At 38.0% G+C, this 26,361-nt stretch overlaps 1 protein-coding gene across 2 annotated transcripts in view; it reads left to right on the forward strand.

The window, feature by feature from the left end:
• Positions 1-845: 845 nt before the first annotated feature.
• The window catches only part of LOC136242200 (ankyrin repeat, SAM and basic leucine zipper domain-containing protein 1-like), a 46,768-nt gene continuing 21,252 nt past the window's right edge, over positions 846-26,361 (forward strand). For both annotated transcript variants that reach the window (XR_010694501.1, XM_066033625.1), the window contains exons 1-6: positions 846-931; positions 5,654-5,752; positions 6,226-6,324; positions 15,811-15,912; positions 20,545-20,622; positions 22,863-22,950. Coding sequence is in view for 1 of the 2 variants with exons in the window: in XM_066033625.1 (XP_065889697.1) it covers positions 884-931; positions 5,654-5,752; positions 6,226-6,324; positions 15,811-15,912; positions 20,545-20,622; positions 22,863-22,950 (514 nt within the window). In the remaining variant the exon portion in view is untranslated. The remainder of the gene's footprint in view (positions 932-5,653; positions 5,753-6,225; positions 6,325-15,810; positions 15,913-20,544; positions 20,623-22,862; positions 22,951-26,361) is intronic.

The raw sequence follows: 26,361 nt of genomic DNA on the forward strand, positions 1-26,361 counted from the left end.
TCTAATTATTCCGGATACCACGAAATATTATTTTTGCTCTGAAATCTTGAAGATTTGAAATCTCGTACAGGATTTTTACGAGTTGTGGACCCCTCGGGTTAGGCACAGCTAAGCCCAAAAAATGTTTTCAGATCGACCTCAAACCCTTCCAGAAAGTTTTTATGGAATTTTAAAAATTTTCTATTTAACAGAATTTATGTTGTTTGCCTAATTGACTGACTAATTGATGCCTTCAGCCAAGCCATGACAATGGATAAGGCTATGGGCTTAATTTCTTCACTGCCACTTGTTTCAGACATGATACATGTTTGACACAGGTGGTACTGACTCCCAGTGTTGACTCCCCTTGATACATGTTTCTGACTCCCTGTATTCATGATCATAGGCCTAGCCTTCTCACAGGTCCCTAGTGGGATAGCACTTATTATAGACTGTTGAGGTGAACCAATGAGGTAGCTAGCTACCACCAAGAGATCAAACAAGTATTTATTCCTACAACGATGATACAGATTGTATTGTATTATTGTATTAATGCTTTACAGTGACCAGCACTGCAGATGATAATTCTGACAATATTAAATCAATCAATGGACAAAGAGTCTCAAGGTAGCTATGGTAGATCAGTCAGAGTACTAACGTACATACATTGAATCAGATACTTGACTTGTAACTTTTGCGGTGATTCAGTATAGCTTTCATGGGTAGCTATAATGCTAGCTTGTATGATGGTGTAGTTGTGTGCTTTGATAATTAGTCTCGTGAATATCACTAAAAAAGGGAAGTGGACATCTAGAAGTCCCAATAAAATGGAGAAAAGGTGTTGTTAAAGCGATGTGTTTTTGTTATAAGCGCCTCTACATAATAATTGATCACGTGTCCACACATGGCAGCAGGAAGGACAACTAGATCATCAGGGAGGTCACCTACTGAAGTGAGCACCTATATGTTAGTTAAAGACAGTCTCGCGTGTGTACAGAAATGCAGCGCGAGATTGATTGATTTATATATTTAACCCCCGAGCGATCGGTCTTCCTTGCCCGGAGACACTAGGTGGTGTGTCTAGAGGCACGAAGCGAAGCCGAGTAGCTAGTGCCTCGAGACACCCCTGTGTTTTTCGTACACACAAGCATGTACCTTCTGGTCGTCTTGCTCGGGAGTGCTCATCTCGAATCTTTTTTTTCCTCTATTAACTTTTTTAAAAATAATACAGTTACAATACAAATTACTCTACAACTAAACTACAAACACAATTAATTACAACAGGGGTTTGGGGAAAGGAAAATTAGAGTCCTCACACTGCAAAGCCCAGTACCGTAAAATCATACGGGCATTGTTCGTCCATAAAGAAACTGGAAGTTGTTGTAACAAATGTTTACAAGCCTGTTTGGTTGATCTCGAATATCTGAACCGTTTCAATTTTCGGGGATCAGACTATCATATTAAAATACGTTCTCTACCAGGTTGTTTATGTTTATATGTCATTTTGCTGTTACATCAAGTATGTATGCGTAAATTTTTCAGGAGATGTGATGCTTCAGCCCCCTGGAATAACATTAACTTAAGGTGTCATGTCGGAACACGCTGCAGGTAGATCTGTGACCGCGATCAAAGTCTTGACCTATGAAAATTTCACCTTGATCCTTGACTTGCATCTTTGATCTGTGACTTGAGCGTTTCTTGTCGAACTTTTGACCTCTGCTTATTTCTCTATTTTCCAATATGCACCTGCGTTAGTATAATATTTTCTAACAACAGCTGGGAAATAAAAATCATTACAATCATGGCGAAATGCCTGTTGGAACTTTGAAACATCTTTTTAGAGATACTTCTCGTAAGTTACATATAAATTCTGTAAACTTGATAATAGATAGCTACGTATAGATTTCGATTGTGGGTTTTGAACTTTCCGTCTCATCTTGACCCTTGACCCACTGTAAGAGTTATTTTGTGGCCTTGACCGTTGAGTTTGACCGCGGTCGCAGATCGACCTACAGCAAAAGCCTGAGTGACATCCCCTTAAGCTGCCTATCCCAGTACACAATCAATCTATCAGTAGCATAACTCAAGGGGGCGACACTGACACAGGCACTAACTGTAGGTAGACCTACAACCACTGTCTAAGGCAAAGGTCAAGGCCACCAAATTTGTGCCAAGTCAATGGTCAAGGATAAAAATTTCCAGCCCACAATCGAAAGGTACTGAAATATTGTTGCTAAGGCCACTTTAACTAAATTTCTTGTTTCTTGGATCCGACCGACCCATAAAATTTGTAAATGAAATGTTTTTTGTTCATTTTTAAAGATCACATGTTCAATCACGTGAGTTAGTGGCATCGATGTATTGTTGGCCATCCATATCTGCTATGTGTGGGGTGAGCTTGGTTATTACAGGAAGAGTTGTAAAAGCAGACTATGGATGGATGTTTGGTGTACTAACTATAACTAATAGTTTGTTATCGAACACCATAGTTACAATGCGTTGCCATAACTCCAGTTTAAAAAAATTATTACCACCTATTATTATTATTTTATTTATACCTACCTACCGACCCACTTTTCAACTAGTTCCAGTCCGAGAAACAAAAGATTTAGTTGAAGTGGCCTAAGTCACTGGTCAAAGATTGAAAAAGGCTCTTAGTCACAGGCCAAAGCGAAATTTCGGCAGGTCAAGACTTTGTCTGTGGTTGCAGATCTACCTACAGCGTGTATCTACGTGCCACACCCTTGTAACTGTACTGTATGATTCATACAGTACCGAGGAGTAGTAACCTAGGAAAGATGAAGTTAATTGACATAATCTACCAGAAATTTTGATGATCTAAATTGGATTTTCCACTTTTGGAATTACTGAATTTTAGAGGGGTGTGTATCATGTTGAAAGATGAATATGGGTAGTCATCTTTCGTAGATGACTTTTGTTCATTTGCTTACTCCTTGTATAGTGGATAATTAGAAAATACAGTACGCATCAGCATTTTGATCCTCCCACGCAAAGTACAATATGTACTAGTTAAAGGCCAAGCTTCTAACTGTGGTTGTTCGTCATTTACAATGCGATTAGTGTAAGGGTATAGAAAAAATTCACTTGAAAACCATATGCAAAGTGCAAGTAAACACCTATACCAGTCAACCTATACATGCCTTCATAATACGATTTTAAATGCATTTCCATTAATGGTAGAGGTTTAATCAGGTGGTGAAGGCACATGCGCTATATGCCTTATTATCCCATTGTCTGAGTTCAATTCCACGTGATAACTTGATTTTGCTTTAGCAACCTTTTTAGTGCCATCTTTTTTTGTAGAACTTTTCATGTAACATTTTTCTGTGTGAATGCATGATGCTGATATCTCATGCTTATGACTTTAGTTAGTGTGGACGTGGTCCTGCATGTAGTGCAGATAGCAATCTCTTTTTCTATAATTAAAAACTTTTCATGTAACATTTTTCTCTGAACCTTATTTGTGCAACATTTTTTTCTGGATGTGTACCATTTTATTTTCACTCTCAGTATAAATACTTTGTTATGTATGGAAATAAGGATAATATTGGTGAGCTATAGCTACATGAGACTATACTGTATCTAAGAGTAGATACTGTTTCATTGTTTAGAATGAGTATCTTTACCATTGTCAGTCATTGAAATCCTGCACGTATAGGGCAGGCTTAATATGATAGGTGCAGGATGTAGTACTGCTGGAGTGTAGGTGTGCTTACAGTAAATTACACAACTTTGTACAGGTGGGAGTCACAATTTTACTTGAAAGACCATTACTGTAGGGTAGGTATATATATATACTGATGCTATGTTATATTTCTTTTTGCTGTCAGCCTAATGCCACGTAGAATCCGAAATGCTATTATTACATGTATGACATACTACTATTATCAATTACATCATCACCCGTGTAGTAATACTACTACTAAGCTTACCTGCGTGCATCATTGTGCTTACATCATTTCAGTGTACAGGGCCAGAGAAAGCGGTCCGGCCAGTTAGGCCATAGCCTGACCACTTTTTCAGCATTAATTTTATATATCCGAGTTGCTGGCCGATTATGCTGGCGTGTTTTTGGGAACGATATAGATGCCTAAAGCTTTGTGATATAATGCCAGTAGAACATTTACATCAATGCTGTTAAATACAATCAGTCAGGAAAGATTGAAACACTCTAATAGAACAGTCACCCTAATAGAACACTCAGGTACTTACTGATTATCAGCATACATAATTGGATGAATATTTGAGCACTGCAGCATAGCATGATAGGGTAATATTAGTATAATATAGTTTAGTACCTAGCTAGCTATTCACTGAGTTGTGACTTCACATTAAAATTAGTTATACAGCTATCAGTTTCAAATATTAGGCTCATGCACATGCAATTTTGAAAAATTTCCTGGGGGAGCATGCCCCCAGACCCCCTAGCATTCACACAACAAGTGCTCAGCATTTCATAGTGCCTATACCACTTGACCTGATCACTTTAGAGTTGCTTCCTCTGGCCCTGGTGTACTTGCAGGATGCAGCCTCATGTTTATTGTGACATCACCATGCATGCTACATAGCTACACACATAAATGGTACTGAAGTTTAATGCTTGGTTCCCATTACATTAAATTTATACAGTTATGTGGAGATGGTACACAAAGGGTAATTTTAAACTTAATGTGTAACATAATATGGCAAGTTCTGCACTGTAGGGCAGGTACCAATGTTATTGTGAAATGATGTTACAGGTAGGGCTTAGCGATACTGACATTTTAGTATCACGATCGATACTAAAGCCACTATTCACGATACTGAATAGTTTACGATACTTACAAATAAGTCAATCATAGCTGGTGCTACATAGTGTATTGCTCAGTATTCCTGCAGGATGTCTTTAATTAAAAGGTAGCATCAAACTAGCCGCTGTCATCCTTGTATACAGTAACAATTATTATAACACATGCTTTGAGGTTATGTCATGGTGTTCACACCTATCTGCAGGGGTAACCAAGTTATGACTTATAAAGATTCTTAGTCTAGTGCTGCATAACAAATGGATTTTTAATGACAATAATGTATAGGCATGGTATCACGATAGTTAATAACAAAATATCACGATATCGATACTTTCAAAATATCGCTAAAACGATAATATCGCTCAGCCCTAGTTACAGGTATTGCCTGCATATTAAGACAGTTACATGTACACACCTGTGTGGTAAATATACATGTATACACATTACTATAGTTGTCTTTGCTTAGATATAGTGCTGCTCTGGTCACAGCATTTCATATTGCTTTCAGGCTTAAAAGTGATATATATATATATATATATATATATATATATATATATATATATCACCATACATGCTGTGTGAATACATGGTATGACTTTTAGTTGGTGTGGACATGGTCCTGCATGTAGAGCAGGTACCAATGCTTATGGAATATAAAACACACTTTCCCCTTTGAACTTAGATGGTATCATATTATTCAAATTTGCAGTAGTGATACTGATACCATGTAATCAGGTGAGCTCATCAAAATTTAGCATCAATTAACAAGGTACTAGTAGAGATCAGTACAAGTGTTATTCTGTTATAAATCATTGCCCTCAAACTCAATGCCAATCTTGCAATGGTGCACTTTTCACTTATTGTAGGAAGAGAAGAAGAAGTTAAAAACAGCGGCTAGTATTGGTGACCTCACCACCATTACACAACTGTACACCAGTGGAGTGGATGTTACTGGTGATCTTGAGGTGAGTACGTGTGAAGTATAGTTGATGAAGTACACTTTGTGCGATTTTTCTGTCAGTAACACACCATAACACTATGGCTATAGTGGGGAATTCCCTATTCTAGTTCAGACAACTAACAATTTTATTTACTCTTCATGTTAATGTTACCAAACACAATTTGTTGCTATAGTTACATGAAATGTGTATGACATGTGAGTAGTACTGATATTCTTATCATGGTGTACTTAGTTTAATCAACTACGTACATCTCCTTATATGGTATACTACAAATAATGAGAAAGTGTTGGTTGTGACTGAATACATTAGCTAAAATGTTGCTCCTTCCCAGAGACATTTTTGGGTAGTCATACACAGTTAATTACTATGACAACCTGTCACTAAGGGATAGATGGTATAGTGTTTTGCTGTTATTAATTCCAGCCACTAGAATGTTGTTAAGTGAGCAGTATCAGTGTAGTTGTGTCTTCCTACAGTGTGGGTGGACTGGACTACATGTAGCAGCCAGGGATGGTCACTGCAATGTGGCCTCAGCTCTCCTCAAATGGGGAGCTGAGGTGGATGCTGTTACTACGGTAAGTAGTCGTTATGTTTTATGGCTTCCCTGTTATACCATACTGTTACTGTCACTAGTATCACATAAATTTCCCTTGTTTGGCATTAGAAAAAAGTGTTCCAATCCATCATTGCTGTCTGGTGCACATGAAACTCAGAATAGCCATATCCACTAATGGGCTGGACTTTACCAAACTCATGAAACCATGTTTGTAGTTTAGAGATCTGGTTGCCAGGCATGCATATGAACAATTCTTAATGATATTGTGGTCACTTATTGTCATCACTAAGAGAAACAGACTAACCAATACACCCTTCTACATGAGTTATATCAAGACACACGGTATGTCGTGCAGCCAAGAAAGCTGGCACACCACACCTGCATATATTGGTAGGAAAACAATTTTCATGCATGCATTGCTCCTCCATTTTTGCATTATAGCTGTCCACCAGGTAGGGTAGGCCACACAGCAAATTTGCTCCAGCCATTCAAAGAGAAATGTACCGATAATCGAATTGGTGATCGGATCAGATGCCGATATGGCAATTTCTACCATATCAGTAATCGGCACAAATGCCCTGAGAACTGATATTGCTACTGATAGTTTGCATGGAAAAATAATATGAGTACCAGCAAAGAAATGAAAAGCCTTTTGCTCACTACAAGCAAATAGAAAGTCTCTCTATACTGTTTCATAAAAACGCTAAGTTACGAGAAGCCATATGACTACCTGTGTAAGTACTAGTATTTGTGTTAGAATATTCTTACCCAGATCTTCTGAAAATGGTAGCCATTACACTTTAAGAATAAAGAACTGCATCACAAGAAAGCATAATCTGTGTATACGTAGTAGCCATCTTGAAAACTAATCAAAACACGGAGTAATCCGGACAAGGGAGCATGTATTTAAATACTTGTGGTGCCTAATTGTCTGGGTTGTGTATTAGAGGCAACACCACCATAGGTAACCAGGTATTGCTGTACCTTATAATTACATCACTCTGTTTTCTAGAATAATATGCATCATGCAGTAGCTACACCTGTAGTTCTATTTGATTTAAATTTTACAGAATGTACAATAATCGGGTCGGTATAATTGGTATTGGCTCTTTTAGGTACAGATTAATTGGATATCGGTACATCGGTACACCTCTACATTCAAATATGGGCAGCCAAAATTTTTGGTTTTTCCTATGGGGCTAAGATTTTCTTTTTAAACACTTTGCAAAAAAATGTTATAAAATGCCAACATGTAACTCAATTACCTTGAACTTTAGTACAGATAAAGTGTAGGCGAATTAATGTACTGAGTTTGCTATGAATTTGATAAGTATCCACAGTGCTATGAACATTTATTCATGTAAAAATATTGAACTTTTGTCATGGCTACAGGGTGAATCATGTATGCGAATATCCTGAAAATTGGTGTGCACATAGACCAATAATCAAAGCAGTGCCTTTTGATGGTTTGAAAAACAAAGGAGTAATAGCTACAGAGTTGTACAATACTGCTAAATGGGTCAAGGTACTGTAATAGAACAGGTAACAAGAATATTGGAAAAACTTAGCTACCAGGGTTCACTTAACCACTGAGCCCCTGTTGTCGTGGATGTTTACCTCACTTAATTTCTGCTTTACTGGATAGATGCTAACAGCATCGGAACGAGCCTAAGGAGTGACTATATTAAATCATCAAGTAACAGATGTAGCACCATCAGCCTATTTATAAGGCTTTTTATTTTAAGGGTCAGGTGAATATCTTTATTTTATTTTTATTGTACTGGACAGCCAGTAATTACTGATGTGTCCAGGGGGACCAGCCCCAATCAAATATACATGTACATTATGATTAGCTAACTACTTCAATTACATGCATGCAATTACATTAACTACAAATATATCAACTGATTCTAACTCAATTAAATAATGATCTTCAATGGTTCTAAGGAAGTAGCTAAATTTACATGAATTGGTGTTTATAAAATGGTGTTGAGAAATGTAAGGGATGATAAGATCTGGTTGATTGTACTAAAGTTTCTTGATTATAATAATCCGGAATTTTTAATTCTGATGTATGATGAAATGCCTTATAAAATATTTTTCAGCCTTGATGTCCGTCTCCTTTGTAAAAGTGATTGCCACTGAAGATTTTCCAAAGTAGATGAAATGCTTATTCCACTTCACCAGTCATAATTCGATGTGACCCATCATACTTCCCTTCTTTGCAGACATCGATGTCTTTGACAAGATAAGGGTCCCACATATCAAGACACATGGTAGTATGTTGTGCAGCCAAGAATTCCAGCACGCCACACTGTGAGTATGTTGACAGGAAGAAAGAAAACAGCATTTTCACGCGTGCATAGCTCCAGGCCCCTTCTCCAAAGCACACCATTTTTGCATTTTAGCTGTCCACCAGGTAGGGTAGGCCACACAGTAAATTTGATTAAATTCGTACCAGCCATTTGTGAGATATGGGCGTTCAAAGCTTCAATTTAATTACTTCATTTTTTCTTAAGCCATAGGGGGGTTACAAGGACTTTGGTTTATTTTTGCACACTTTGCTAAAATGCAAGTGTATAACTTGATTGCCTCGATCTTTGGCACAAATGAAGAGCATATAAAGGTGAATTCACCTACCAAGTTTGCAATGAATCTGATGAATGCCCAAGAAGTTATGAGCACTTATTCATGTTATGAACCATATGTGTATTTTTCCCTCCATACGCATATGGGCAGATCACTTGTCTCATATCCCATACGCATGTGAGACCCCATACGCGTATGGGCAGCCCACATGCGTATGGGACAGCTTTCCCCTCTATTTTACCTGGGCTTGATGGGCTGCATCCCCAGCCGCATATGATTTAAAGATGGCACATGCATACAGTATTAGCTAAAGTAGCTACTGACCTGGCTCTGGGAAAGTTCTGAGGTTTCCAGAAACTGGTCAAGCATTATATTGATTTGCAGTAGTCAATTGAGACACTCTAATAGAGCGGTCAACTACCCTAATAGAACAGTCAAATTGTGAATCTTTTAAGATTTTAAGTAGCTATTTAAAATGCCTTTACCAATGCAGTAAGAGTACTCTAAAATCTTACCTCAAAACCTGAAAATTTTCTTGGGGGCCTTCCCTCTAGACCTGCCCTTTATGTCTGAAACTTCACATTGCTCCACTCCTTTATTTTTGGCCCGCTCCTACTTTTTCTAATCCCTGGGGATAGATCAACAACATTATATAAATTTAGTTAGAAATAAACTAACTGTAGGGTGAGAGTTGTACTAAGCTGTAGCCTGACTGCTTTATTAGTGTGACTGTTGTATTAGAAAATCTCGATCATTTTTTATAAAATCAAAAGTAAAGTGTTGTTGGGGGTTTAGTAGCTATAATGGATGCTAGTTAAATGTACATATAGCTTTGAAATACTGTATAGTATAGTAGTTTTTTCGTGATAAACTGTGAACATAGTTCTCTACTAGAATTGCTATAGCTACTCAGCTAAGTTTGAAATCTGTCGAAACCAAAGAAACCCATCTAGATCCACCACTGAAACTGTCAGCTCTGTAGCTAGCTAGATAGCTGGTTAACTACAAGATTCAAAATTTTTTTTTATCATCTTGGATGAAGATTTAACTAATGGATTGATTTAAGCTAGTGACCAATACGTGTATGGGATATATGGGATAAATACGCATATGGGTTACAACATTCACATAAAAAAAGGTCAAACTTCTGTCATGACTACAGGGTAAACCGAGACTTGAAAATTTGTGTACACATAGGCTGATCATCTTAGCAGTGCCTTTTGATGGTTTGAAAAGCAGTAGAGTTACTACAAAGTTATAAAACAAAAGCCAAACAAGTGTAAAATTACAGGATCAAAATACTCTAACACCTGCATCTTTAACCACTCTTGGCTGATCACCTCACTTAATTTCTGCTTTATAAATGAAAATTCAGTTTAAATCTGCTTATAAATAATTTCATAGATCTACCAGTAGAAATACTAGACTGTTCTAGAACAAGCAATAGATCTACTGTGGAAGTTCTTTGTATGTTCTATTAGAAATCCTCAAAAATGTGCACTCTATTAGAGTATTATGAAGTAAAGCTCTACCAATGGAAGTTCTAGATTGCTCTAGAACATTCTATGTATGTTCTATTAGAGGTCCTCAAATTGTGCTCTCTATTAGAGTATTACCAATAATATTACCAAATAAAGCATGCAATACATTTATAAGTCTATCTTCATTAATCATCATTGTCAGTGGTGTAGGTTCCCCATCGGAAATTCACCAATTAGCCATTGCTTACAATAATGGCTATAGCCAGGCACCTCGCGTGGAACTTTCTACACATTTTTCTTCAATGATAGTGGTTAAAGAAAGAATCGTCCATGCGTGAAGATTGATGATTTGCAATAGTCCAATAGACAACACATAATGAAAATATTAGGTACACACACTAATTATTGTTCTATATTTAGACCAGTTTACTCATGAGATAGTGCATTTCAAAGTTTTAAACAAAGGCAGGTGACCTGCAATTGAGGCTTGAGATGACACTGATGACTGCACTACTAGATGATGAATTGTTGAAAGTTTAATGTAACAGCTTTCGTTGATCATGCTTTATGTTTACATACTCTGTGGAAGTGAGTTTCGTTGTCACATGCCATAACACCAAAGCAACCCTGAGATTTATTTACCCCTACTTTGACATACAGCCAACTCCTGTAAGATTGAAACAAGGTCTGCTATAATATCTAGAGGAGATAATATAAACTTGAGACTAGAGTGAAGGAGTTAACTGACAATCTGGAGTGGTCAGAAATCAGTGTGGTTAGGAGTGCTGTGTCTAACATAAGTTCTACTTGCGTGGTGGACGAATGTGTTGGAGTACAGTTGAGGCACGTGAGATTAGGATCGATCTACAGTGGTGACATAGATAGTACTTTATAATGAAGTAGCTACGTATATAGTTATGATTAGAGTTAATGCAACACCGTATGTTGGTGTGTTTTTTGGGAGTGGGGGGGTGGTGCATGGTAGCTATGCCTGCCACCCCATCACCTTCCAGCTGGCTATACCACTGATCATTGTGTCTGTAAGAAAAGAAGAAATGAAATGTGAGCAAAAACAGATTGTAATGTCAGTTTTAGGCTGGTTTTGGGGCCTAATGAAGTAGTTCAATGAAATACAAGAAGTAAAACCCACACAAAAGCAGCCAAGCTATGAAAAAATGGTGCAGCCTTAAAAAGCCTGGATATACATATACACTTTAGCCACAGATCAGCAAACAAAATGATTGGGAGATTTGTGTCATGTTATCATTTCCCAGTTATGAAATCTGCTGCATGACATTATCGTAGCTAAAGCTATATATCTGGCATTGTCTTAATGACACAATAATCAAATGTATGTACAGTGTGACCTGTTTTTAGCTGATCTCTCTACTGGGTGATTTGTTTGTAGCTGAACTCTCTGCAGGGTGACTTGTTTTTAGCTGAACTGTCTACAGGGTGACTTGTTTTTAGATGAACTCTAACTTGTTCTAGTTGTTCTTTCTACAGGGTGATTTGTTTCTAGCTAAACTCTCTACAGGATGACTTGTTTGTAGCTGACCTATCTACAGGGTGACTTGTTTCTAGCTGAACTCTCTTACAGGGTGTTTTGTTTCTAGCTTGTCTCTACAGGGCGATTTGTTTTTAGCTGAACTCTCTACAGGATGACTTGTTTCTAGCTGATCTCTCCGCAGGGTGACTTGTTTCTAGTTGAACTCTACAGAGTGACTTGTTTATAATTGATCTTTCTACAGGGTGACTTGTTTCTATCTGATCTCTCTACAGGGTGAGACTTCTATTGTAACTGAACTCTCTACATGGTGGCTGTATTGTGATTATTTGCAGTTAAAGAATATACATGGTAACTTATAACAGAGTAAATTCTCTACAAGTCATAGTTGAATGTTTTAGTAGAGTACGTAATTTACTTCTTAGCTGACTGCTCTATTAGAGTATATCAATCTCGCACTTGCTACATGGAGTTGGATTTCGTGTTATAACTTTGTGGTTTTAAATCTGATCCTTCTAAACCATTGAAAGGCCATTCTAAGATGATTAATCCATCTAAACACCGATTTTCAAATCATTCCCCTGAGCAGTTTGTCTAGTAGGCATGGCAAGTAATAGTTTTTTATTAGCGAATCTCAGTCACGTAATTGTTACATGCTGTTGGTTTTTTCGCTGTGTCTTCATGGTCTTTACCTCGATTTCTTTCAAACCACAAAAGGTTTGAGGTTCAATAGTCATAGATAATCTATGCAACAGTTAACCTGTCTACGTATAAATTTTCAGCTTCTTCCCATACACGGTTTACCCTGAAGGCATGACAACATATTAATTAATGTTATTTTTTGTGAATAATTGCCAATAACTCCTTGATTGCTTATTATATTCCAGCCAAACTTGATACCAAGATACGCCTGTATACCGTCCTACTGTGTGCCAAAGTTCAAGGCAATTGGGTGTCACATTCGTGTTTTGCAGCAGCTTTTGTAAGTGTGTGAAAAGAAGAAAAAAAGAAAAAACCCTAGAAACTAAGGTAATTTTTGAAGTCTCATATCTCGGGAATGCTTGAAGCGATTTTGCTGAAATTGGGTATGTGAAGTACTGACGTTAGCAGGTATGTCCACTGCAAAAATTGTTTTGTTTTGTAAAGGCAGCACAGAGCTATGAATATGTGAAAATCGCATTTTCTTTCTTCCTGTCATACTAACAGTGTGGGCGTGCAGGCTTCTTGGGTCGCATAACACATTACTGTGTGTCTCTTGATCAACTCTTGGTAACAGTTGATATATGGGGCATGATACATTGTGGTGGCTTTAAATTGATTTCTGCAGAGATCTAGTGGTGGACATTATGTAAAATGTTTTGAGTAATTTTTTGCATATAAATTTCACTTTACAATGCAAAGAAATGATAAAAATATGTTTATATCTTATTGGCTTTTTGACTGTTAGCTAACATAACATGACACATGTTTATGATGTCATTAATTAATTACTAAATTAAGCTGTCAATGGGATAATTATTAATAATATCCCATTGACAGCTGAATTCCTGGCAACTACTGGCCAATAGTGCTGTACACCTACAAATTTTTTGTCACTGGTTAATTGCCTACCAATAATTGGCAATAACTGGTTAATTGGTTTGTTTGTATATTGGCAGACATAATGTGAGTCAACAAGCCTGCTGGAAGGTTTAGGGTGGTACCAAAGTGACCATCAACATCTTGTCTAGCAGTAACAGTTATTACAATCACATTCTTTGAGGTTATGTTATGATGTTAACACTTGTCAGCAAGGGTAATTTATGGTTTACCAAGTGGGTGGGCAATAACCAGTTTAAAGGTTTCTTCACTGGTTATTGGCTGACCTAGACAACACTGGTTAAACCCCAGTGCGTGGGAGTATCAAAGCGCCGCGCTGGGTTATAACTACCATACAGCTAGACAGAGCGGCGCTGCTACTGTACGATATATTAGTTATCACCCAGTGATAACTAACTTATCACCCTGTTGCGGAGCCACTCAGTCTCTTTCGTGACATCATAATAACTGCGAATGGCATTGTTTACCGATGGAACAAAGAGCCAAATAAGGAAATATTGATACAAAATACACCAATACAGCACTTAAAACTACCTAAATCTTACAAGAAAACTGTTAATCCTTTACACAATAACACTACAAGTTACCAATACGATAGTTTAACAAATGTCAAGAATAGTACGTGACGATTTTCGCTCCAACAATCACTCCCAACGGTCACTATGATGAAGAACTAACTTCCTCTAGCTTCATCGTTCTATCTTGGACTATGGTAGCCACTTGTTGGTCTTTATTTTTCTCTTGCACACCACACGACAACACTATACCAATTTCTGACGAAGGCGAATCGTACCTGGAACCGCTGCTTCATAACACCACCCTTCGCTACAGTTTGTAGGCAGTATGTAAGGTCTCTCTTGTGGCTACGAAGTAGAATCTCCACACAATTCGGACGAAATCTTGAGCACAGTGACAGGAACTCAAACCGGAACTTAATTTACTATCCGTAAACTTCTGTGCACTCCCGCGCACTGGGATATAAAACAGTTATATCCCGTATACTCGGATGATATCATTGTTATTACACTCGTCCTCGGCTCCGCCTCGGACTCGTGTAATAACAATGATATCACCCTCGTACCGGGATATAACTATAACTTATTGGCTGACCTAGACAACACTGGTTAATAACTGGTTAATTGGACACCGGTGTACAGCACTACTGGCCAAGTTGCATCACATTAACCATGCTATACAGTAACTGTACATCTAAATACTCGCTATAAAATAAAGAACTCGACTGTGTGCGTAATATTAATCACAACGAATGAAGTTATTACATGGCAAAGTGTAAATTTCATTTAAAAAATCTGAACAAACAATGGAATCCCAACTAACTGTTTACAAAGATGCCTTACACTCCATAGTAGTGCTAAGTGGTTTTGATATTTCAGAGGCATCGTTACTTGATGTATTTGTGGTATAACTGTATTCTCGGTGTGCCTTAGTTAGATGCCATTTGAGACCTCTACTACTAGATCCAGATACAAAAGTACAATTTCTAGCTGAAGACAGAAAGCATATTGCAGTATACTATTGTACACCAGTCCATATCCTTTTGTATGAACACTTTCCATATATAATACAAAAGTCAAATAGTGAAGCTTTGAAGGACTGTTTTATAAAATTCATGATATTGCAGTGTAAAGAAATTAGGAAAACGGATACTGTTGTTTACTAAATAATGCTGATTTGATTTTTTGTTTAAACTCATGACATTCAGCATAGCTGTTCTTCCACGTCAGAGTACAAGCGCAGCACTACTCCATAGAGCTAGTTTACTTATGGTGCAATCTGTTTTATCCTGGACGTGGCATGGTGCACACGAAAACATGTAATAAGTGTAACATGGGCATGAGGGCTTTGCCTGATATGTATGCCCAAGTGCCCAAGGGCATACATATCAGGCAAGGGGTCCCCCAAAGTAGCACAGATAGTGCACAATTATGTCTTCATTATTTTTTTCCTCACACAATAAGTCTGTGGTCATGTGGTATTGATCAAATAAATGTTCACAGCCCAGCTGGCCTGACCATCTCCATAACAACAGCAACAAAATATTAGACTGTACATTGACAATTACACCAATATGAGTTCAGTAGACTTTCAGTTATAAAGGTTGTTTACTATGTGTCACTAGGTCAAGATGTCATGATGATCACCTTCGTGTCAGTGTACATTCAATTGGTCTCCTCTTAATATCTATTGAAGTCATGTAACTGACTTGTGTGTTAGTGATAAGTATATCAAAAATCACAATCCCACCAGTGATTATGTGTTGTTTGTGTATGTATTGGTAAAACCATGTAATATCACTTGTATCACACAGGGGGGCAAGTACACACCACTACACATGGCTGTTGGTAATAACCACACTGATGTGACAGTTCTACTAGTGGATCATGGAGCTAGTGTGAATATAAAGGATTATGTGAGTTAGTATATATAATTGATGCACCGATACCAATACTAGTATCGGTATTGGCCCTATTTTGGCGGTATCGGGCTTGTATCGGTAAAGCTATAAATGCCTGATACCAACCGATACTTAAATGACGTCATTTAATTACTTATCAAGATGGCGGCATACATAGCGCATTGAACGGAGTTGAGCAAAAGCTGATATAAGCCATGAATTCCTTAAAAGAAGCCAGCTACTAGCATTATTACAGTGGAAACTGATCATGAAGTAAGCCACGAAATAAGATTGATTGAAACCATAAACTATTATCTTCGCGTAATAGACTCTTTCCAAAACCACGCCCACTTTTCGGCCGCCATTTTGAATGGGGCTACTATGCCATGCGCATGGCGTATTCTCCGGCGTATTCAGTCTTTGCAGTGAAGTTGTTTCGTGTATTTTAAAGAAAAGAAGTAGGAAAAGGAAACCACAGATGCTTCTGACGAAATTTAAGACGATGGCCATGATTCTCGGATCCTTGCAAGTATAATTTCAGTCAAATTTCCACTCTCCATGGCTTTGTTGTGAGCATAAATTGTTACTCGTGACAATCATTGTGAGTAAGGACAAGGAGTGGAATGTACAGACCGTAGATACTACATTTTGTGAAGTTTCAATCTGGCAGATCAATTCAGTGCAACCCATCTGATCTTACTATTAAAGGATAGGGACGGAGACCGGGAGCTCACAAAGTCTGGAGCTCCTGATAAGACAGATGCTGAGTTGTGCTGTAAACTGAATTTCTGAGACAAAGACAATGAGGTGAAACTGCTGCCTCAGAAAACAGTATAGTGGGTACATCATTTCAGATAATATGGCTTGTTAAGTAACTAAGGCATTGTAACTAGTGTGCAGTGGTTAACTGTGCATTTGTAAGAACACATACAGAACTGGTAATCACTTTTCCATGTACGTAGCTTATATAATGTGGCATGATCACCTTATGTGACATCGTTATACATACAGTAATGTATGTTTGTGAAAGTTTCATACGTTAGTATGTATCTTCCAGTACAGTGGTGGCTGACTAACTAGACTCAGTTACTAGTGCTACAGACATAAAGTCCGATTAGACTGAACAGTTTAGATATCTTTTCTCTCTCAGAATGGATACCTGCATTGCACAAATTCTAACCATATAATTATCTTACTCGGTGTTAAGTTTAATCCAAAGAGATATCCAGTGATGTCATCCTTGATACAGTACCATATAGACCTTAAAAACATTTTGATGAGAAAACACTCCACTGGTATTATATTCTTTGATAATATGACTTACTGTTGATAATCAGGGAGCTTGCATGAGTCAGTATGACCAGCATTATATACTTATAGCAGATTTGTAAAGTGTAGTATTTGATAGTTGTATAGCACACATTTTAATCGGACATGTATCTAGCAGTCACATGTGAATGTTGTACTATACAGTGAAAATACTTGGATCTCATTGGCCGCAATTCTTTTCATATGAAGCACTAGGTGTGATCGCTCGAACACCTTGGGATGAACTGAATAGAATACAAATGGGACCATGGAAAGGTATCCTTAGTAGAGGGGTATCCTAATTTGTTGAGAGTTTAAATGTGTGTATATACAAATGGGAGTACTGGCAAACATTTTTTAGTTGATTGGTACCATTGTAATAGGTTGTACTTCCGCTTCAACAATTGTCCAGTGGAGTGTGGCGCTTGGCCAGTATCCGAGTGGCCTGCAGATCAAAGTCAGGCTAGGGATAGATTTTTTAAAACCCCTTCTATGTATTTGTCCCGTTTCACATTAGTCAACAATTTTCGTCTAGGTTCCCTGTCTCATGGTAAACACCTTGTACAGGCTTTGCCTCCAGTGCCTAACTGGTAAAGCAGATAAAAACAAACAATTGTTAAAAGTACTGTATAATAAGAAACCAAAGTTTGTTGATTCTGAAACTGTTGTTGTGCACCCCTTATAATACTTCTGAAATGAGTGTGAATTAAAATTTTGCATTTTGACTATATGTTCAATAGCCACATTACTATGGTCATAGATAGTATACCATAGACTATCTATGCTATGGTAGCTACTTGTATATCAATAACTAGCTGAAACAGTATAAGCTGAAGACCCAAGTGAATTATATTAACCATTTATACTCCTCACTGACTCTTGTACTGATAATAGTGACTGTAGTGGCAGCTGATCATGCAAACTTGATTGTATGGGCTGACAACACCTCTGACAAAGCAATTACTGTTGTTGACTGCTGTCGATGTCTCATGCCTTGTTCAGCCATGATAACCAGCTGCCTTTAACCAGAAACACTAATTCTGCCATCCCAAAGGTATTGATGGGTTGTTCCTCAACAATACGGCTCTGTTCAAGCTGCTGCTAACACCAGATTTCAATGGAGCGCAATCGAGATTATTTACCGTGGCCCCATTCAAAATGGTGGAAAGGTGTTGCCATAGCAATGACGTACTTTTGGAAAGAGTCTATTGATAGCCACAAAACCAGTAAATTGCAGTTAATGAGATTAGCAAATGAGTTTAGTAAGGTAAATCACTAGCTGTTGCTTCTGAGAAATGCCTGTGGGGCAAAGTATCGGTATCGGCCATTTCCGGCCTCAAATGTATCGGATCGGTAGTGAAAAAGTGGTATCGGTGCATCACTAATTAGTATGGCTTCCATAATAATAATAATAATGATTTCTTAGAGCACTTCAGTTATCCTAACCCTTGGGGGAACTACCCAGTTTTCAAATACACAGTTGAAGTTAAGTTCCATATTTTCCTCAAAATATTGCCACAACTTGAATTATAGCCATAGCAACAGCTGGACTGATGTGAGCGTAATTGACACTGCACCCTCCAATAGATGTTGCAGCTAATTGGAACTATTGGGCTTTAATTAGAGCCACCCAACCTTTGCACATGGATGGTAGAGTGGTGAAAAAATAGTATGTATGGTGCCAAGTATTAACTCCAGCCTCCAGTAAGTTTTAATCTCAATAATTATTTGTCAGCTAGCTAACTCGTGAAATATATAGCTACTGTAGACTCATGAAGTGCATTGTGGCTTATTAACATTATGCAATATATGTTAACAATTTTATTATCACAGCTGTGTAATGTATTTAATTGACACCGCAGTCAGCAAGGTCTGAGCACTGCCCTCAAATAGCTGCCTTTGAATAGTCACCATGGTTACCTGCATGGAGAAAGTGTGGTGTTATTTCAAGGAAATACGGTAGTGAGGTTGTGATTATTGTAGTAACTCACTGATTATTATGACAAGCTGACTTGATGTTGTCCTATTATAATTTTGTATTGTGTCAGTTTTCAGCACAGCATTTTGACACTTTCACGCACTAGGATTTAAGTAATAATAATTACTTTTGGGCTTCTAAATAATAATGCATTACTATATAATTTATAATGAGAAAAGTACATAATTTCTTATTTAGTGTAGGTTAGAGACCTAGCATGAGGATCTTCAAAACCGAGTGAAGCAAGGTTTTTAAAATCCATGAAAATCTGAGGGTGTGGTCTCTAACTGACTTAGAAAATGTATGTGTTTTATATGGGCATATAGGTGGAGTCATTGTGGGATTGGGTTATACGTTGTACTGAAATCGTCACATATTGTTAAAATAATCACGGAATACTAAACATACTTTTGTCGAAGTGTTGAAAAAATCGAAGCTCGCACCACTTCCTTTCACAAGTTAGACTCGGATGTAGCACAGCTGGGAAATGGCAGTGATCGATAATAATGTTGAGCCAGGTTAGCAGTAGCCAGTGCCTATGGTGTCACAGCAGTGTAAAGAACACGCGTGTCGAAGAAGCAGCTTGTGTGGATTTTTACAATGGGAACGAGTTGTCACAAGTTGTGCTTTCAGTGGTGCCACAGTAGCACGAAGAACAGGCACAGTTTTGAACGAGGTTTCGATAATGGACACGCCCACATTACATGCAGTGCAAAATAACAATTCTACAAGGAAGTTTACCCATCTATGTCTTAGTAAAGTCCATCCATAAGACGAAAACAGCCTTAAAACACTCTAGAGAATTTTCTGTGGTATTTGTACGTACAATGTTAGATTGTACCTCCCATAATCGAATTCCTTTAAGTATGCCTATAAAATGAATAGAGTGGTTAACTACATGTTGGCCTGGGTGACTGGTCGCCCACTGCAGTCTATCAGCCTGAATGTGCTTGGAGGGAGCATTGCAAATCAATGATCAAAAGTGAGATTTATGATGCTTGAGGTCTTTTCTGCTAGCAGGTTTCTAACCATTTTAAGAACCTGCTAGCAGGTCTCTTAGTGGATTTTAAAGACCTCATTATCCTCCAAAGATCAGGCATATTATGCATACCATTTTCTAATTAAGGTTTTACAGCACAAGTGATGAAGGTCTGTAGGACACCTGGTCCTACAGCCTGTTTAAAGCCTGCTTAAAGCCTGTTTAAAATTGTTATATAAGGTATGTTCAAAATATAATATTTATGTAGCACGCAGTAATATGCCCTATAACATGTTACAGCTAATAACTAAGGTGTGAATCCAGTCTAACCACATATATGACTGATCCATATAACATCATTGTATGTATTGTATCACTATAGTATGTAATCAACTCACACAGTTCCATGGTGTACTACCTCATCAGGGAGGTGGGAGTGGACCCTGTACAGCCTGAACAGGTATGGTGCTAGTAATTTATTAGCAAGTAAGCATTTATTTTACTCTAATATTGCTGCATTTTGACTATAGCTGAAAAAATACTTTAAGTAAGGATTGCCCAAAATGACATGTGCCGCCAAATATTCTGCATTTAAAAAGTCATCCTAGAAACATCTTATGTGACTAAAATCACCTTTATGGAATAATATTAGTCCATCTAACATCAAATACAGCGATAAACCGAGAAAACATGTATTAGGTGGCCGGATCCAGAATTTTTAAAAATTTGCCAAAACTCAAATTTTGGTTTCACAGCCTGACTACCTGCCTGTCTGCCTGATCACAGTTGCAAGGCTAGATACCAAATGAAGCAGCGCACAGCCACCATTTTATTCCTCAACAACAAACTCACTGGTGGGATGTGCCTTTTGGGATTCCGACTAGTGTGTGCCCTCTGTGCCTTGCCTTTCCTTTTATCTTCTTGTCCTTCGTCTTCTTTATGCAACAAAACCATATCGAGGCGTTAATTTTCCATATCACCACTTTCTTGAGAAGCATAATTGTTAGACACAAAATTATTTAAAGCACTTACGCTTCTGCAAGAGGTACTAGATACCCGATAGATACCTGTAACTCCACAATAGATTCGATGCCATGCCCTATTAGTGATCTAGGTTGGCTAATAACGATGGAAACCACACCTCTTAACAATCCAACATCAGGGCTCAACCCAGAATATAAACCTAGAGGGGGCGAAGTAAGTCGCTTCGGATTCTAGGGGGGTCTGGGGGCATGCTCCCCCAGGAAAATTTTGAAAATTTAGGTGTAAATATACTCAATTTTGGTGAAATTTTACTGTGATGCCATTGAATATTGACTATTGGATTATACAACTTTGGGATCAATTAAACCTTTCCATTTCTCAAGGCTTTAGGTATAAACCTAGGGGGGGCAATAGCTAACCCAGAGGGGGCCTGTGCCCCCCCGCCCGCCCCCTAGATTAACCCCTGAACATGACGATGGTGCCTCCTTATTGTATTTATATGACTATGCCCTTTTATAGGCTATAGAGGTTCAGCTCTAGATACTCTAATACAGCAGTCACCCTAATAGAACAGTCGTGTGTGTGTGTGTGTGTGTGTGTGTGTGTGTGTATAACAAAAAACTAAACAAACTAGTATATTAATTTTAAAATGAAGTAGGGATCCAAGCGATAAAAAGTACTGAAACAAGAGATGAATAATAGCATTACCTACAATAGCATTGTTCAAAATAATCGTTATAACATGCCAATGTAGGGATTTTCTCACTGAACTATGCTGTAATGCTATCATCCATTTCTTGTTTCAGTACTTATTGTCTCTTGGATCCCTACTTCGTTTTAAAATTAATAATTTTTAATATACCAGTAAGATTTACATAGCTGTGTACATTCAGTGGAGCATTGAGTTTGTAACAAGTAACATGCTGCTTAGTAGTACTGGATATACCTAGCTCTGTGCTACTGTAGGGGAGTATGAAGTAATCTTGGATTTGTCAAGTATAATCTACAGGGACCAGAGACAAGTATATTGGATGGTTACCACACCATTTGTCATCCAAATAGCCAGTTTGCTCAGACACAATGTCCTAGCTATCACAAAAGAACAAGGATGGAGCCTACGGGATATACCGTATTGCCTGAATATTTCAAGGGGCAAACTTTTTCAAGGTTGAGCTATGTTACCTACATGTAATTTAATTTTTTTTTGCGGATTTGCAAACACTCCCACAATGTATTAGACTATATGGAGGTCTAAGAATAATGTTTTTGCTGTTAACCCCAAAAACCTCTAAATCAGTGAAACTTTTCTCCCTCGAAATATTTAGGCTATACAGTATATAGTCTACCAGTTTAGTTTATAATTTAATTGTATTATTACCATGTGGTTGCTAGGAGAGACTACATTCTAACAATCCAAAGAATGTACTAGACAGTTGTTAGCTCACAACAATAGCAATGAATGATGTGTACACTTGATACAAGCATTATAAAATTAATAATGATTTAATATGTCCTACTTTGTCCTACCATGACTGATCAAGCCTGTCACATGATAGAGCATAATGGTCAGTCAACTGTAAATGTTACATTTGTCTCCGGGTGCAGTGGTATGAGGCTGCATTTTTGGTGCAGTAAGTAACTGAATCAATTTCAATAATGAAGCTTGTTTTGGCATAGTGTATATACACAATAACTGAAAAATTCTTATATGTTTAGGGCTGTCAACGTAGGGCAAGTGAGTTGTTGAAGAAGGAGGAGTCTTCCCGACCATCTAAGCATGCAAGATCACCTGATTTAAAGCAAGGTATGTTTAGTGCATGTGCACATGTAAAGCAGCTTGTCCAGCTAGTTAGAGTACTGGCCTGCTAATTACAAGCTTCCAGGTTATATGCTTGGTATTGTTGTTGAACTTTACTCAGTGTAAATGGGGCCTGGTGTTAACTGGGAAAGCAAATGTCCAACTGTGTTGTTGTCTCGCTTAATCATGTTGAGGTCATTGTGAGACTTTCGGTTCTACGACTTTTATTCTGTGACATATGGGTTGGTTTGTAGGGATGCCATGATAGTCGTGACATACGACATGTCGTGACATAAAGCTCCATGATATGATATGACATAGGCTTCTTTATGTCATGACTTAAATTTCTCTTAATAATGCACTTTTCCATTCATTTTGACCAAATTTGATGCAATAAATATGAGAAAAATTGACAAATAAGTATGCGCAATGTTGGTTGTTGATGTCATAGTGATGTGTAAGTAGATAGTTTTGCATGTTTGAATCAAAATATATAGCTATACAGTTTCATAAGTAACAGCTTTAGTTGTGAAACTTTAAGAATTGCTTATGTCGTGACATGACATGTCATGACATAAACCTCTATGACATGTAACATAGAAATTTCTATGTCGTGGCATCCCTATTGGTTTGCCTACACATACTCAAATACCTGAAAGTAGTACACGTTATAGAAGAAATGTTGGCTGCTTGTTCACTCAAAACGAGAGACCTGTTCACACCACTGGTGTTGCACTGATATCCAAATTAGCCAATTATTCCGATAACCAATATTAAGCAACAGAATTAGCCGATACCGATAACCGATCCGATATACACTAATAACACTAACACTAACACTCATCCTCATTATTATTAAATGTCCTCATTATTATTAAATGACTCATATTAGTGATATAAGTATTGATACTAGTATATTAAAAATTATAAATTTAAAATGAAGTAGGAATCCAAGCAATAAAAAGTAGTGAAACAAGAGATGAACAATGGTAGCTAATACAGCATAACTCAGTGGGAAATCCCTACTTTGACATTGAACACAAAAAAATTATTATACCATGCCAAAGTAGGGATTTTCCCACTGAGCTATACTGTAATAGCTACCATTGTTCATCTCTTGTTTCACTACTTTTTATTGCTTGGATTCCTACTTCATTTATAATTTTTAATATACTAGTTTGTTTAGTTTTTTGATAAAGCATACAGCTAGCTATAAACATGTGACTGTTCTGTTAGGGTGACTGCTGTATTAGAGTATCTCGGGTCAGCCTGCAAAAGATGTGTGCATGTCCCAAAAAGGGGTGTGGTCATCACGATTTCGATCGGTTCATAGTATTAGACTAGAGAATCTCGAATCCGAGCTTGAATCAGCCTACCAACTTGAAGGTGTGTAATCACAAATACAGCTAATGTAAAAGGGGTGTGGTCATCGTGGTCTCAATCGATAGATCGATAATACGCAGAATAAAGAATGGGCATGATGTGGTGACCTACGTATCGTGAAGTACCCGTACCTCCGTACAGTAGCGTAGTCTAAGCGCCTTAAATAATTTTGTGGCGTCTATTATGCTGCTTAAAGAAAGTGTTGATATGGAAAATTAACGCCTCAATGTGGTTTCGTTGGATGAAGAAGACAAGCAGCCTGATTGAAGATAAAAGAAAAGACAAGGTGCACAGGGTGTACACTCGTCGGAACCCAAAAGGCACATCCCACCGGTGAGTTTGTTGTTGTGGCGCAAAATGGTGACCGTGCACTGCTTTGTTTGGGCTCTAGGCTTGCGACTGTGGTCAGTGAGTGAGTGAGTGAGTGAGTGAGTGAGGGAGGCAGTGAGACAAAATTTCAAGTTTTGACGATTTAAAAAAAAATTCTATATCTGGCCTCCATTGAGCATTTTCTTGTTTTTAACGCTACATTTGATGCTAATATTATTCCGTAAAAGTGATTTTCGTCGTGTAAGAAGTTTCTAAGCTGGTTTTTAAAAGGCTATATTTTTGGCGGTGCGCCTCATTTTGGGGGATTCCTACTTAAACAATACTACCATACTGTTTGATACAGCTTATTCTAGGCTAAAATGTAAGTAATAGTTGTATCATGTACCCGAGTGATTTGCCTGATATGTACACCCAAGCTCGAGGGCCGTTAGGCCCGAGAGCGTGGGTGTACATATCAGGCAAATCACGAGGGCATGTGATACAACTGATATGTACCATGTAGGCTAATAGCCTACTGTGGTGGGCGACTAATCACCCAAGCCAATACGAGTCAACCCGCTGGATTTATTATATAGAGAGTCTTGTAAAATTCGATTATGGGTCAGCAGCAAGTAACGTTGCAGTTACGTTTGTTAACATAAACGGGTAAATCCTATGAATATCACGGAAACACTCAATTTTGCGATTTAACAAGTGTTTCAAAGTTGCTACATCGTTTAACCACTGTTTACAATGTTTTCTAAACATCCAGAGGGGTAAGCTTCGCTGTAGAGTGGTTACCTCGTGATATACGAAAAGTGGGCGTGGTACATAATCAAACACGCGGACACGCGATTGTAAATTAACCATGACACTAGTTCTCACCTTAAACTTCCGTTTATCAACTCATAGGGTGGTAAGGGTGTCGAATCGTCTTCGTATGAGTGCTGTAGAATGCAAAATCGAGTTCATAGTTTTCATCACGTGAGTAATAATAAATTCCCACAATCGAATACTGCCAGGATTCTTATAAAAACAAACAACATTACCTCATCAGATATCAAGGCCATGGTACATTTACATGTACCATGGCCAGCCATGGTTTATTTTAAATGTACCATAGCCAGCCATGGTTTAACTTAAATGTACCATGGCCAGCCAGGGTTTATAAGATATGTACCCTGGAATTTGCCTTTGAAGTTAGGTGGTTTCATGGTACATAGTTAGATGTATACCACAAGTAAAAGTTACTCATGGTAAACAGGTTTTAAGTGTATGTTAGATACCCACTGGAGGTTTTTTAGTAGGGTTGACAACCCGAGGGCGCGGTTTGGTCACTGAGGCGTGACATTAATTAGTGACCGAGGCACAGCCGAGGTTACTAATTAATGCCTGCCGAGGTGCCAAACCAAGTACGAGGGTTTCAACTCTACTAAAAAACGACAGTGGGTATCTAACCTATTTAGAAAGCAGCTCATTACCAGCACTGACAAAAGAAGCACAGAGTCACACTAGGTAAGGTCCTTTACAGCGTGTTTGCTTGTGCCGCCGGCTTAGTGGCCAGGTTAGTGTTGTTTTAGTAGCTGTTATTTAGGTCCAAGGCTTGTTTACTAGCTAATACAAGCTGGCCACGAAGCAACAAGCTTTATAACAACTGGACACGAAGCGCCAAGCTTTATTACAATGTGACAAGCTGTATTACAACTGGCCACGAAGCGACAAGCT

This window comes from Dysidea avara, chromosome 13 (assembly GCF_963678975.1).
Source record: "Dysidea avara chromosome 13, odDysAvar1.4, whole genome shotgun sequence".
Classification (NCBI taxonomy): Eukaryota; Metazoa; Porifera; class Demospongiae; order Dictyoceratida; family Dysideidae; genus Dysidea; species Dysidea avara.